General features: G+C 50.5%; 1 protein-coding gene across 4 annotated transcripts; it reads left to right on the top strand.

Annotated features, from left to right (window-relative positions):
- The first annotated feature begins 1073 nt into the window (after positions 1-1073).
- Positions 1074-9959, top strand: SNX11 (sorting nexin 11). 4 transcript variants are annotated; one of them, XM_045889064.3, is made up of 8 exons: positions 1075-1212; positions 3312-3371; positions 4331-4385; positions 4821-4907; positions 5209-5309; positions 7243-7338; positions 7546-7758; positions 8468-9959. In XM_045889064.3, the coding sequence occupies exons 3-8, from the start codon at positions 4344-4346 to the stop codon at positions 8739-8741; spliced, it is 813 nt and encodes a 270-aa protein (XP_045745020.1). In that variant the 5' UTR covers positions 1075-1212; positions 3312-3371; positions 4331-4343; the 3' UTR covers positions 8742-9959. The 4 variants fall into 4 exon arrangements, with proteins under 4 accessions (XP_064439547.1, XP_045745020.1, XP_045745021.1 ...); XM_064583477.1 differs by lacking the exon at positions 4821-4907 and having other exon boundaries at positions 1074-1212; XM_045889065.3 differs by lacking the exon at positions 3312-3371 and having other exon boundaries at positions 1083-1212.
- The last annotated feature ends 1776 nt before the right edge of the window (positions 9960-11735 follow it).

Below are 11735 nucleotides of genomic sequence, written 5' to 3'. Positions count from 1 at the left end.
CCGATTTGGGACTCAATCCCAAGACCTGAGATCGTGACCTGAGCCATGACCTGAGCCAAAGGCAGACGCTTAACGGACAGACCCCCCACCCCGGGCGCCCCTAAACAAACACTCTTAATTTTTAAGAATGTGGGGGCGCCTGGCTGGTTGAATCCTTAGGGCATACGACTCTTGATCTTGGGGTGGAGTTCCAGCCCCAGGTTGGGTGTGTAATTTACTTAAAAAAAAAAAAAAAGTAAAGGGATCCTGAGACTAAAAGGTTTGAGAAACTCTGCTTTGAGACTGTACAATATTCTCCATTCTACAGATGAGGAGACTAAGATTTACAAAGCTTTAAGATCAGTTTAAAGCCCCACGGCCCAGTGCAGTGCTGGGTATTGTAGTCAGGCCACCTAACCCCAGAGCTTGTGTTTTGTGACCTTGACTTTTTCCTTGATAATATCTTTGCAACAATGATCTTTTAACAGGTTGTAAAAGACGTTTCAACAACATAAAAACATCATATTCAACGTATTTTCTTTTCCCTAACTAGCTGCACGATCCTTCTTTGGACTTGTTTCCGCGAGTGAATCCGGTGTTTGTTGGGCCATCGCAGTTCGGTTTTCGCTGTGACAATCTGTGGTTTTACGAACGTGAGTTGGGACGCCTTCGATAACTCCGCGAGGGAACTGCAACCCACGGGGTTCAAATGGGGAAGCTCTCGGCACTTTGCGAATCTCTAGGAACGTGGGCGTCTCCTTCCCCGATCCTCCCACATTCCGGATGGCCCTCGGCCAGACAAATACCGGAGACAGCCTCCTGACACCTCTCGGCCTCGGAGACCCTCCTTTGGACCTTTAATAACCCTCCCTGGGCCTGATTGGCTGGGCCTGACAACGATGGGCGGGACACGGCTCCGGATTGGCCGCCAGAGCCCATTCTCGGCTCCTCTCCCGCGTCCACCCTCCAGTGTCCCAAGTGAGTCTTAGGGGATCCCGACTCCGGGCCAGGGCCTGGGCGGGGCCAAACGCAGCGTCTCCGAAGCCGGGATCTCCACTAAGAGCTCGGGCCTGCAGGGGCGGGGCGTCCTGGGCCCCGGGCATTGGCGTGGCCGGGAGCCTTCTCCCGTCGTGCACCGGGGCACCGGCCACTCACCCGGAAGGAGAAGCCAAGATTCTGGCTATATGGTGCGGCGCTGGCGGTGTCGCTGTGGGGAGTGGGTGCTGCTCTCAGGTGAGGGGTCGTGGGCGCGGGGAGGGGTGCTCCTCTCAAGCGAGGCTTGAGCGTCAGGAGTGGCGTTTGTGCGTGGGGATCTCGCTTGACATCTTAGGGAAGAGGCTGTCTCGCCTCCCGGGATGAAGGCGGGGGCTTGCTCCGGATCCAAGGAAGGAAACCCGGCTTTTTCATTTGTTTTTAAAGTATAAAGCATCTTTCCTTTCCACTCCCTAAGCTTAATAGTCAAAGGAGAAGAAGGGTCGTGGGGCCCTTTTGCTCCTAGTTCGTGGAGAATGGAGGTGGAGTGACCAGAGTTTGGCAACATTTACCGAAACGGCTAGGGCTAGGGGTAACGACAGGTATTTTTTGGGAGAGAGGCGGGCTCTTGTGCTAGATTGTGGTCGCCTTTATAATTTACCTCCCAAGTGTAAGGAGTGGCAAGTTACAGACGGACAGAAGGATGGAGCGGAGCTGCTTGGTTGGGAACATACAGAACTTGGTCAGAAAAGGGAGCATCCTCTACCGCCTGTGGGTGTTTAAGAAGGAGAGCTTTTTGAGTTGGCATCAGTCTCCAAGGGTTCAAGAATGAGTAAGAAGGGATAGGAGCCTTGGTGGCTCAATACACTTTTATCACCCTATTTGTTTTTCAACCTGTCTTTTTGAAGTAGTTTAAATGGGAGTGAAAATGGTGGTGCGAAAGCCTGAATTGCTACCTTGAATTGTTAGGACACAGGAAAACCTTACAAGGAATCTGCTTTGTAAAGCAAACAACTGGGTTCTTCCCAGAGAGACTGGTGGTGGTATAGGTGGAGAAAGTAAAGGAAGCTTCAGATGTGATTGAAAGGACCCAGGAAATGTAGTTACTGCAGAGTGAGATGCATACATACGTAGCTGAGAGGATTGCTGACTTATCCTTATTTGAATGACGGGGATCCATCTCCCAGATCACCAGCTAACTTGAGGAACTTCCTTTTCCCCCTCCACCGGCAAAACTGAGCTTCATTTCCTCCTGGGGAGTGGCATTTATGTGGAGGAAGCTGATGGAGAATGGTAATTGCTAGAAATTACGACTTGGAGTCTAGGTTTTTATATTTGTTCCAGTGTCCAATGTTTTTAAGGCAAAGTTACAATGGAAATTTTGTTAGTGCTCTTTAAACTTAGATTTAAGTTTACAGCATCTTGGGCCGGAGGGGGGGGGTGCTAGGATTTTTTTTTTTTAAGCCAGTTTATTAAAGCCAGTTTATAGCTATTTTTTTCTAAGTGGTTTTAGCCTCAAAGGAAAGGAGAGGAACTTACGCTTGGAGGTGGTTCAGGGCCCTAGACACACTCTTCTTGAACCTGAGAATGATGGCCACTTAGTCACTAAATTATGGTCCTGAATTTGGCAAACCTTTGAAGGCACAGGAGATGTGTGAGCTCCACTGAGTGTGTGGATGACTCTGATTTCCTTGTCATCTTGCCCATCGTTACTTTTGTGAAAAGACACGTCAGAATATTTAACTGTCTGCTCCTGTGCTGGCAATTTACCAAATGCCTGAAAAGAGAAGAGAAAAAAATTTTTTTTTAATCTGAGGAGGTTAATTGTTCACGAGTCGGCCTGTTCTTTTTGGTCACAGTCATTTGATTGCTTACATCGGGGATGTTACAGATTGGTTGTTAAGGAATTGGAATTTCCTTTCAGTTCAGGACCCCTTTGTGAAGGTTCCTTCATCAGATGAAAAATCAAATTGTCAGCAAAAGTACAAAGATGGCATCGCAGTCATAAAACCTCTGGTTTGCTCAACGGTGTAGCCCAGTCCCGTCATCCACCATGCAGTTTTGTCTCTGTGTGCAGTGGCTATGTGTGGAGAGATCTTCCGGTATACTGGAAAGGATTGGGAAAGCTGTTTGCTCTGCTAATTTTTTGGTGTAAATGAGTTCCCCTTCTCTTGAAACGTTAGCCTTGTGTTAGCAAAACATAAAATAGAAGGGAACTCATTACACACTGTTCTAATGGTAAGGCAGAACTAATAAGAGAATGTGTTTAAAATTAATTGTGGGACTGTAAAAATGAGTGGGTGTGTGAATGGGCATGGGGGGAGGTGAGGGAGAGCTTCGAGATAGTCTTGTTTTCCCAGGAGCCAGCCTGGATCATTTGTTGGCAGTACATATTGGCTGAAGTCAGTTTTCATTTCAAGGTAAATTGGAAAGGGAAATTAAACCTTATTGTTCCGCTCTTAAGAGAGGAGAAGGGGGTGGAGGCGGCCGCCAGGGTGGATGCTGTTTGAGTGGTTCTAGGAGTAACAAGATTAGTGCTGTATTTTAACAGAAGGTGACATCATGGGCCCCTTTGGACTAGAGTAACCCTGTGCTGGAGGCTTCATGATCCCCTTGTCGAAGTGGGCGATGTCGCTGCACATGTAAACGGCCACATTGGGGGAAATCAGGGGCTTAGGCTTTAATGAATCTTTACAAAGGAGCGGAAAACATCCCGAGCCGACCCGTGCAGCTGTGGGGTGCTTGGGCAGAGGTACAAACCGGATAGCATGTCGAGAGAGGAAATGATTGGAACCGTTGGCTTGGGTTCCGGAGAACAGATTAGGTAAGGGAAGGTCGCAACCGGGCAACCCACTCAGGTGCTCCCGGCGCTCTCCAGCTCTATGATTTACCCCCTGGGTAGCCGACTGGTTAGCAAGACAAAGAGAGACTTCAGAGCATGGGTGTTTATGGGGCTTGGTGGTCTCTAAACCGCCAGGAGGGGGTGCTGTCAGGCTCACTTGCAGAGGCGTGTTGTGTGGCCACAAGACAGCTGCTTTCCCCTGCGGTGCTCCTGCAGAAAGGTCTGACAACCCAACTTGCCTGTTCCGGCTGCCTGAGGTGAACGCTGCATAGACCCAAACATGCTTTGGCTGGAGGTGGCCTGGTTAAGGGTCCAGGCTGTGGTCTGCGAAGGGAGGCAAATCCCCCGGGGCTTTTAGCTTGGCACTGGGCTAAGACGGGGAATTTTTTGCTTCCTCTTAAGTTTTACACAAAAACAACAAAAAAAGGTGGCTGGGTTTTCCTGAGGGGAGGTCAATGAAAATTTTTCGTGATAAAGAGTGATAAGAATAGAAGCATGCTAACCATGATTGTTCCCCTGTCCTCTGTCCCCCATCAGATGTTTTCTTCCAATGGGCTTTTGGTGTAGGATGTTGGGAAACCAAGAGCAGGAGGTAAGCGTGTGGTCTTCAGGAAACAGGTGGGTAAAAGTTTGACGGGATTTGGGGAAAAACGCCAATCATTGCTCCATGGTATTTTAATGACAGTAATACCTTGGGGGTTCCGATGAGCTCAGAATAAAGGCAGGAGAAGGAAATCTATAGTAAAGCCATTCCTGGGAAATAAGGGTCCATTTTGACTAACTTTTCCATTCGTTGGGATGCAGCTGATGTCTGATTCACGAGGGCAAGGGTTTTTGTCTCTCGTTCGTGTTCTACCCCCAGTGCCTCAGAGCAGTGTCTGACACACAGTGGGCGGTCCGTAAATACTTGTTGGATTGAAGGGCTGCATGAGTGAAGGTCGGTGCCGACCGGAAAGAGTCTGGCAGCCTGTGATGTCAGAGCTTCCTCACCTTGTGGCTGAGCTGAAGGAGCCTTTCTTACCTCCAGGAGGTGATCACTGTGCGTGTGCAGGACCCCCGCGTGCAGAATGAGGGCTCCTGGAATTCTTATGTGGATTATAAGATATTTCTCCACGTAAGTGCATCAGACTTTATATTGGGGTCAACCCCCGCCGGGGCTCAGGGCTAGTGCGGAGGCGGAAACTGTTTGTGGATGTGACAGTCCTGAGACTGAAGAGGAGGCAGGAGAGGACTGAGCGTGGGGCCTGCGGGACCGCAGCGGGAACTGCCTGCCGGCCTGGGCTCTAGCTGGAGCCTCGGCTCGGCACTGTGGCCTGGTGGCTTGGATACTCTGTGAGCGTGATGAAGGGGGAGTGAACCTGGTCTTTTTCTACTCGGTTTTTTTTTTTTTCTTTTTCACGTAATTCCTCCTGTAGACCAACAGCAAGGCCTTTACTGCCAAGACGTCCTGTGTGCGTCGCCGCTACCGTGAGTTTGTGTGGCTGAGGAAGCAGCTACAGAGAAATGCTGGTTTGGTGTGAGTTTGCTTCTGCTTCTTTCTTGGGTCTGAGACTGGCTTTTTAGGCACGGACATGAGAACCAGAGTTTACAATAAAGAAAACGTGGCAACATGTCAGGCACTTAGGAGAGAAATGTGTTCTTAAATTATGTTTTCAAGTCAGTGGAAAAAATAAAAACAGAGCTGTAGTATTTTGACTTAACAAAGTCATACAAATATCAAAAATATTTTTCATTTTTTATATGCATATTCATCTAGGGCTACACAAATGTACTGCTAGCATTTTATATGTGCGTATCACTCGTGATCAGAAACTTGTTAGCACCTGGACCTTTGTGACCCGTGGTATTCCTGTCTGTTTGACATGTAATACAACATGTTAATTTTTTTTCTTTTTCATGCAGAGACTTTTTCCCAGAGACATAACAGACTGAAAGCCTTAGGAAAAGCAGTATTGTTCACTCCTCAGTTACACCACTCCAAATAAGTCCTAAACTGGAGACAATGTAGAACAGTGATTCCGTTGCAGACAGTCACTGAATGCTCTGGGAACAGGGGGCCTGTGGGTGACCTAGCCAGTTAGTTAACATGTAGGACTGATGAGGCCGCCGTCAAGGGTCAGGCCCTCACAGCCAGTTGGAACTTCTGACAGATCCTGCATTCTCTTGCCTGGCCTATTTTTGTTTGTTTGTTTGTTTGTTTTGTTTTGCTTTTTTAGAGAGTGTGAGCTGGAGGGGAGGGGCGGGGGGTGGGGAGAGAGAGAGAATTCCAAGCAGGCCTCATGCTCAACTCAGAGCTGAATGTGGGGCTTGATCTCACAACCCTGAGACCATGACCCCAGCTGAGATAAGAGTTGGATGCTTAATGGACTGAGCCACCCAGTCACCCTGGCCTGTTTTTTTTTTGGTGTGAGAGAGAGAGAGAGGCAGCGTGAACAGTTGGGGAGAGACAGAAGGAGATGGGGAGAGAGAGAATCTTAAGCAGGCTCCACACTCAGTGCAGAGCCTGAGCCAGGGCTCAATCTCAGGACCCTGAGATCATGACCTGAGCTGAAATCAAGAGTCAGACACTTAACCAACTGAGCCACCCGGGCGCCCCGGCCTGTTGTTTTTTTAAAAAAATAGGTTCATAATAGAAGCTAGGAAGATTGAAAGAGTTTGTGGATGCCTTGCTGCAACTCAGCTACTTTTAGAAAATTCAAAGCATTGTGAGGGGTGCCTGGGTGGTTCAGTGGGTTAAGCATCCGACTCTTGATTTCCATTCAGGTCATGCTCTCAGGGTCATGAGATTGAGCCCCGGGTTGGCTCAGTGTGGACTCCGCTTGAGATTCTCTCTCCCTCTCCCTAGGCCTCCCCCGCCCCTGCCCCCGCTCATGTTCCCTCTAAATAAATAAATAAATAAATAAATAAATAAATAAATAAATAAAATCTTTAAAAAAAAATTCTAAGCATGTGGCCTTCTTGGATTGGAGGAGCTAGTCTTGATTTATACACAGGGACTCAGCATGCTTCATGCCTCCATGTCCAAGTTTCTCCATTTTTAAAATAAGAGCTGATGGCGGGAGTGGGTTTTGTAAACAGTGTAGTTTAGCAGCAGTCGAGTTTTGAAGGCACAGACATGGTTCAGATACCAGCTCTGCTGGTTACTAGCTGTGTGACACTGCCAAATTTACTTAACTTCTCTGATTCTATCTCCTTACTCCTCAAATGGGGACATCAATAGGTTTTTCATAGGGTTTTTGGGAGGAGTAAATGAAATAAGGTTTGTAAAACATTTAGCATGGTGGCTGACATGGGGCCTGCAGTCAGTATTAGCCCTGCCCCCCCCCACCTTATTAAAAGCTATTTGTTTTGATTTGTGCCTCTTTTTAGGGGATTTCCTTGATCAGGGGGTGGAATGACTGTCTTTAATGTCGCACTTATCTTGGGTGTTACATTATGTGACCCCATAGGCCTGTACCTGAACTTCCTGGGAAGTCAACCTTCTTTGGCAGCTCAGATGAGTTCATTGAGAAGCGGCGACAGGGTCTGCAGCACTTCCTGGAAAAGTGAGTAGATGGGGTGGGCTAGCACCTGCCTCCTGGGTGCGGGCGGGGAGGGGGAAGGTGCTGGGCAGGATGGCCCCTTGGAACAGACAGGCACCCGCATGCCTTCAGTGCCCGCTCAAGCCAGAAGCCCTTTGTGGGGGGGGGGGGGGGGCTGGGGAGAGCAGCTGCTCAGGGTGAGTCTGTGCTGTACCCCTGTGTTTGCCCCAGGGTCCTGCAGAGTGTGGTCCTCCTCTCAGACAGCCAGTTACACCTCTTCCTGCAAAGCCAGCTCTCGGTGCCTGAGATAGAAGCCTGTGTCCAGGGCCGAAGCACCATGACCGTTTCTGATGCCATTCTCCACTACGCTATGTCAAACTGTGGCTGGGTCCAGGAAGAAAGGCAGGGCTCCTCTCACCTGGCTAAAGGAGACCAGCCGAAGAGGTAACTGGAGCTCCCTCTTTTTTTTTTGAGGCACTGAGGGCTAGGATTACTGTCACCTGGGCCAGTGAGGTGTCCGCTTAACAGAGGAAGTACCGTCACAGTGTTGTAGGCTCTCAGAAGAGGCCTCGTCCTCCCTGTGCATGGTTCTCTCCTCTCATGCGCCGGGGCCTGAGCATCTGGGTTAGCCCGAACCTGGGTAGCCGGCTCTCCCGCTGAAACCTGGGGAAAAGAAGTCTCGCTTGTTCTTTATTTCTCTCCCCTCTCTATTTTAAAGTAACAACTTTATTGAGATATAATTTACATACCATAAAATTCACCCTTGAAATGTACAATTCAATAGTTTTTAACTTAGAACCCCAATTTTTATCACCCCCAAAGAAACCTCAGCAGTGACACCCCATTTTCCCCAATTCCTAACCCCCGGTGATCACCGATCTACTTTCTGCGTCTATGGATTTGCCTCTTCTGGACATTTCACACAAGTGGAGTCATATGATGTGTGGTTGTTTGTGATGAGCTTCTTTCCCTCAGCATGTTTTCAAGGTTCATCCATACTGTAGTGCCTATCAGCACTTCCTTCCTTTTTGTGGCCAAATGATAGTCCATCTGTATGGCCATACCGCCTTTTATTGGTTTGTTCACTGGGCTTATCCACTGATTTTTATCTATCTGTTCATGCCCTTTTTGTTCCTTTCCCATTCTTTTCCAGTTGCTGCTTTCTTCCAAGATCGGGCAGAAGGAGCTCTCCCTCACCACCTCCCAGGGAAGAAAAGGACCATTTCGAGGTGTGGGCTCCCGTTGTTGACTGTGAAGCTCCTTCCTTGGAAAGCCCCCCTCTACCACCCTCCCCCTCACCATCATGCTGTGATTTTGCAAGACCTGAGGAGGAAACCTCTGCTCCTCAGCCTGTGAAGAGGGCTGTGGGAGGGGACCGTGCTGTGCCTTTGGACCCTGGGCAGTTAGAAAGGGTTTTAGAAAAATGAGCTCTGGTCCGAGCGCTGGGTTCTGCTCTGAGGCAGAGAAGATTCCGGCAAGGAGCCTTGCTGGGGTGGGAGGGGGCGCAGGGTAGGTGTTGGGGAGGCTGGGCCACTTAGTGTCTTATGGTCACCTCTGCTCAGGTTGGTGGCACAGAGGTTGGTCACAACTCCTCAAGTTTCCTCCATAGGATTAAACACTGGACAGTTGTAAGTTAGGCATAAGGCCCGTGGGCTGTTGGCTTTGCACAGAAATATGGGGTATATTTACTCTCCTGGGAGCTGAGTTTCTTTAGATGTTTGTTAATGGGCCCGGGAGCATTGCCTCAGGTTGACTGGTTTGGGGGGCCCTGCAAGTGACCACTTTGGAGCTGTCCTATTGAATGCTGGCCCAACAGAAATGCTTGTGTAGTTGTATTCCCACTGGCTGGGTTTTGCTGCAGCCCTTGGAGCACTTTGTTTCTGAGAGGCTGGCCTCTTGCCTCCCTCCTTTCGAGGCCAGGGTGGTGAATGTTCTCCCAACCTCCTTGCTTTTCCTTCCCGAATACCACGGACGGCTGCGGGTTCCGCCCCTCCCCAGCCCTCAGCCTGGTGTGAGGAGCCCGAGGCCCAGGACGTGGTTCACGGCGGTCCCTGGAAGAGACCCGAGACCCGGTGGAAGCCAGAGGAAAGGCAACACCCCCGGGGCGGGGGGGGGGGGGGGGGGGCTTTGTTTTAGAAAAGGCTGTCGGGGGCTGTCACCGTCTCCTCTGGCTATAAAGCCCAGACCTGACGGTCTTTTCTGCAGGGTTGGCCTGGGTTCCTTCCTTTCTTTTTTGAATCCTGCTCTTCTCCCTTAGTAACAGCCCCCTGCCCCCAGGGCTTCAGCTCCCACAGCGTCGCTCTGCTGTGTGGCAGGGAGGCCGTCTGTTCAGTCCAATGGGGCGCAAGGGCTTTGTGCCTGGAGAGAGGGCTCTGGGGATGGAGATGAGCAACGACCCGCCTTCAGACAATGAGGCATTCTGCCCTCCCGCTGCCCTAATTCCTCTCCACCGAGAGCCCCAGCCAGCGGCCGCTCTGCGTGCTCTCCGCGCCTCTGCACTCCGACGGCGGGTGGCTCTCCCCCTCTCGCGCCCCCCCCGCCCCGGCTGTGGGCTCTTTCCCTCCCCGCCTCTTGGTGGGCCTGTCCTGGCCTTGCGATCGGAGTCGAGGGGCTTTGGCCTGAAATAAAATCCAAGTATTTAAGGCTCTTATTGCCATTTGTGCCTAACAAGCTGTAGCCGAGGAGGGGGTGCGAGCGCTGGCGGGAGTTGCTTTCATAAATCACGAATTTACCAGCGTGGGGGGCAGGGCCGGGCGCGGCTCTCCCGCGTGGGGCGAGCGGCCTGGGGTCGGAGGAGGGGCCGCCGTCCGCGGCGCCCGCGGCAGGCCCTCCGCACCGTCGCGGGCACGGGCCTCGTTAGGTGTAATTTACCTGCTGCCGCTTGCGGCCTCGCAGCCTGTCTGAGGTCCCAGGTGCTGGGAGGCAAAGTTTGTCAACAGGCAGATGCGGAGCCCTGGCGGGGGCTCCTCCCTCTTCCCTGCCCGCCTCCCCTGGGCCTCTCCTTTAGACGATGCAGCCGAGCAAGGCGAGGAGAGAAAACCTACAGAGGCAAATCCAAAATGTCAAAAGAAGTTCATTTAAAAGGGGGAAAAAAAACCACAAAAAAACTCCATCCACAACGCTCACAAAAACCCGACAGATGCTGAGCTAATGGCATCCGCTCTGCCGATTGGTGGGGATGACTCATGAATATTAATGAGCCCAATGCTCCAAATGGTGCAGCTGTGAACCCAGCTGTGCCTGAAGCTCTCTGATCTCGAAACTTCCAGACAGGAGCCGGAGGTGGTCTGTGTCAATTCCCTACTCAGCCAAAAAACAGCAAGCCGGGTTGGCCTTCTTCTGTTCGCTCCTTTTCTTCCTGGAGTTGGGGCTCAGCAGCTAGTTCTGCCAGCAGGGTAGGCTGCTGGGACAGCAGGAGCCATTCAAAGACACGGATGCGATTTTTCTGACTCCTGGCTTTTTTAATGATCCATTACCAGCAGTGCATACAATAGCAGCTCAGTTACTCCAAGGCCAGGCACCACCCCCTCACTGTCTTGTGCACAGTTGAGAGTGTGCGCCATGGGAGGAGATGTCCTAAGAAGGGAAGAGTTTTCCTAACACGGGCCTGGTTTCCAGGGAAGACAGCAAAGCCGAATTCTCCTCCCCATCCAGGCAGTGCCATTGGCCGCTCACGTTTTGCTCTGTCCCTGTGTGTGCTAAGGGCTGGCCACCATGGCCGACCACCTCTGTAGAGGGAGAGTGGCTGGCTGAGCTGCACTCAGCTTTTGTAGAACAAAAGTATTTTGTGTTAGGATTTAGGTTCCAGCTGGGTTCTGTGCCTGATTGAGTCACCACCTGACCGCTACTTCAGGTGGCTACTTGTGGCCCAAGTCTGGTTGTCTCTTCTTACCCAGGATAAGTGATCCCCTGCTCATGGGTTTCATGTTGTTTGGTGGAAGGGTGCATGTTACACGTAGGGGGAGGTAGGTCTTGTTTGAAGATAAGTCTCCTTTGTTTGCTTCACTTTACTTGACCTCCGTGGCCAGTGAGGAGTGCAAGTCCAGTACTACACCCATTTTTTAGCTGAGGAAACTAAGCTGAGCTGAGCATGGTTTTTAAAAAGCATGTTTTGATTCATTTAAAATGTATGTATTTGTTTATTTTTCAAGTAAACTCTATCCCTGACATGGAACTCGAACTCACAACCCCAAGATCAAGAGCCACGTGCTCTACCGACTGAGCCAGCCAGGCGCCCCTACAAAGCATATTTTTAGATGGTGGGAGAATATATTCATGTGAGTTACCTCCCCAGCTCTGTAAGATGAGGTGTTTGTTTGTTTCCTCCCCCCATTTTTTTTTTTAAACTAAAATAAACCCACTACTACTCAAGGGAAAAGAAAAACAATTCCCCTCTTGTAGCTTTTCAGAGTAGTTCTCAG

Source organism: Mirounga angustirostris, unplaced genomic scaffold, assembly GCF_029215605.1.
Source record: "Mirounga angustirostris isolate CCGP_5_RB_7025 unplaced genomic scaffold, mMirAng1.0.hap1 SCAF_17, whole genome shotgun sequence".
In the NCBI taxonomy this organism is placed as follows: domain Eukaryota; kingdom Metazoa; phylum Chordata; class Mammalia; order Carnivora; family Phocidae; genus Mirounga; species Mirounga angustirostris.
Note: the sequence above shows the minus strand (reverse complement) of the source record. Positions and strands in the feature narration are given on the sequence as shown.

Coding starts and splice junctions, on each gene's coding strand:
- SNX11 (XM_045889064.3), top strand. CDS start 4,344: ATGGGCTTTTGGTGTAGGATGTTGGGAAACCAAGAGCAGGAG. Junction 4,386..4,820: donor TGGGAAACCAAGAGCAGGAG/GTAAGCGTGTGG, acceptor TCTTACCTCCAG/GAGGTGATCACTGTGCGTGT. Junction 7,759..8,467: donor AAAGGAGACCAGCCGAAGAG/GTAACTGGAGCT, acceptor ATTCTTTTCCAG/TTGCTGCTTTCTTCCAAGAT.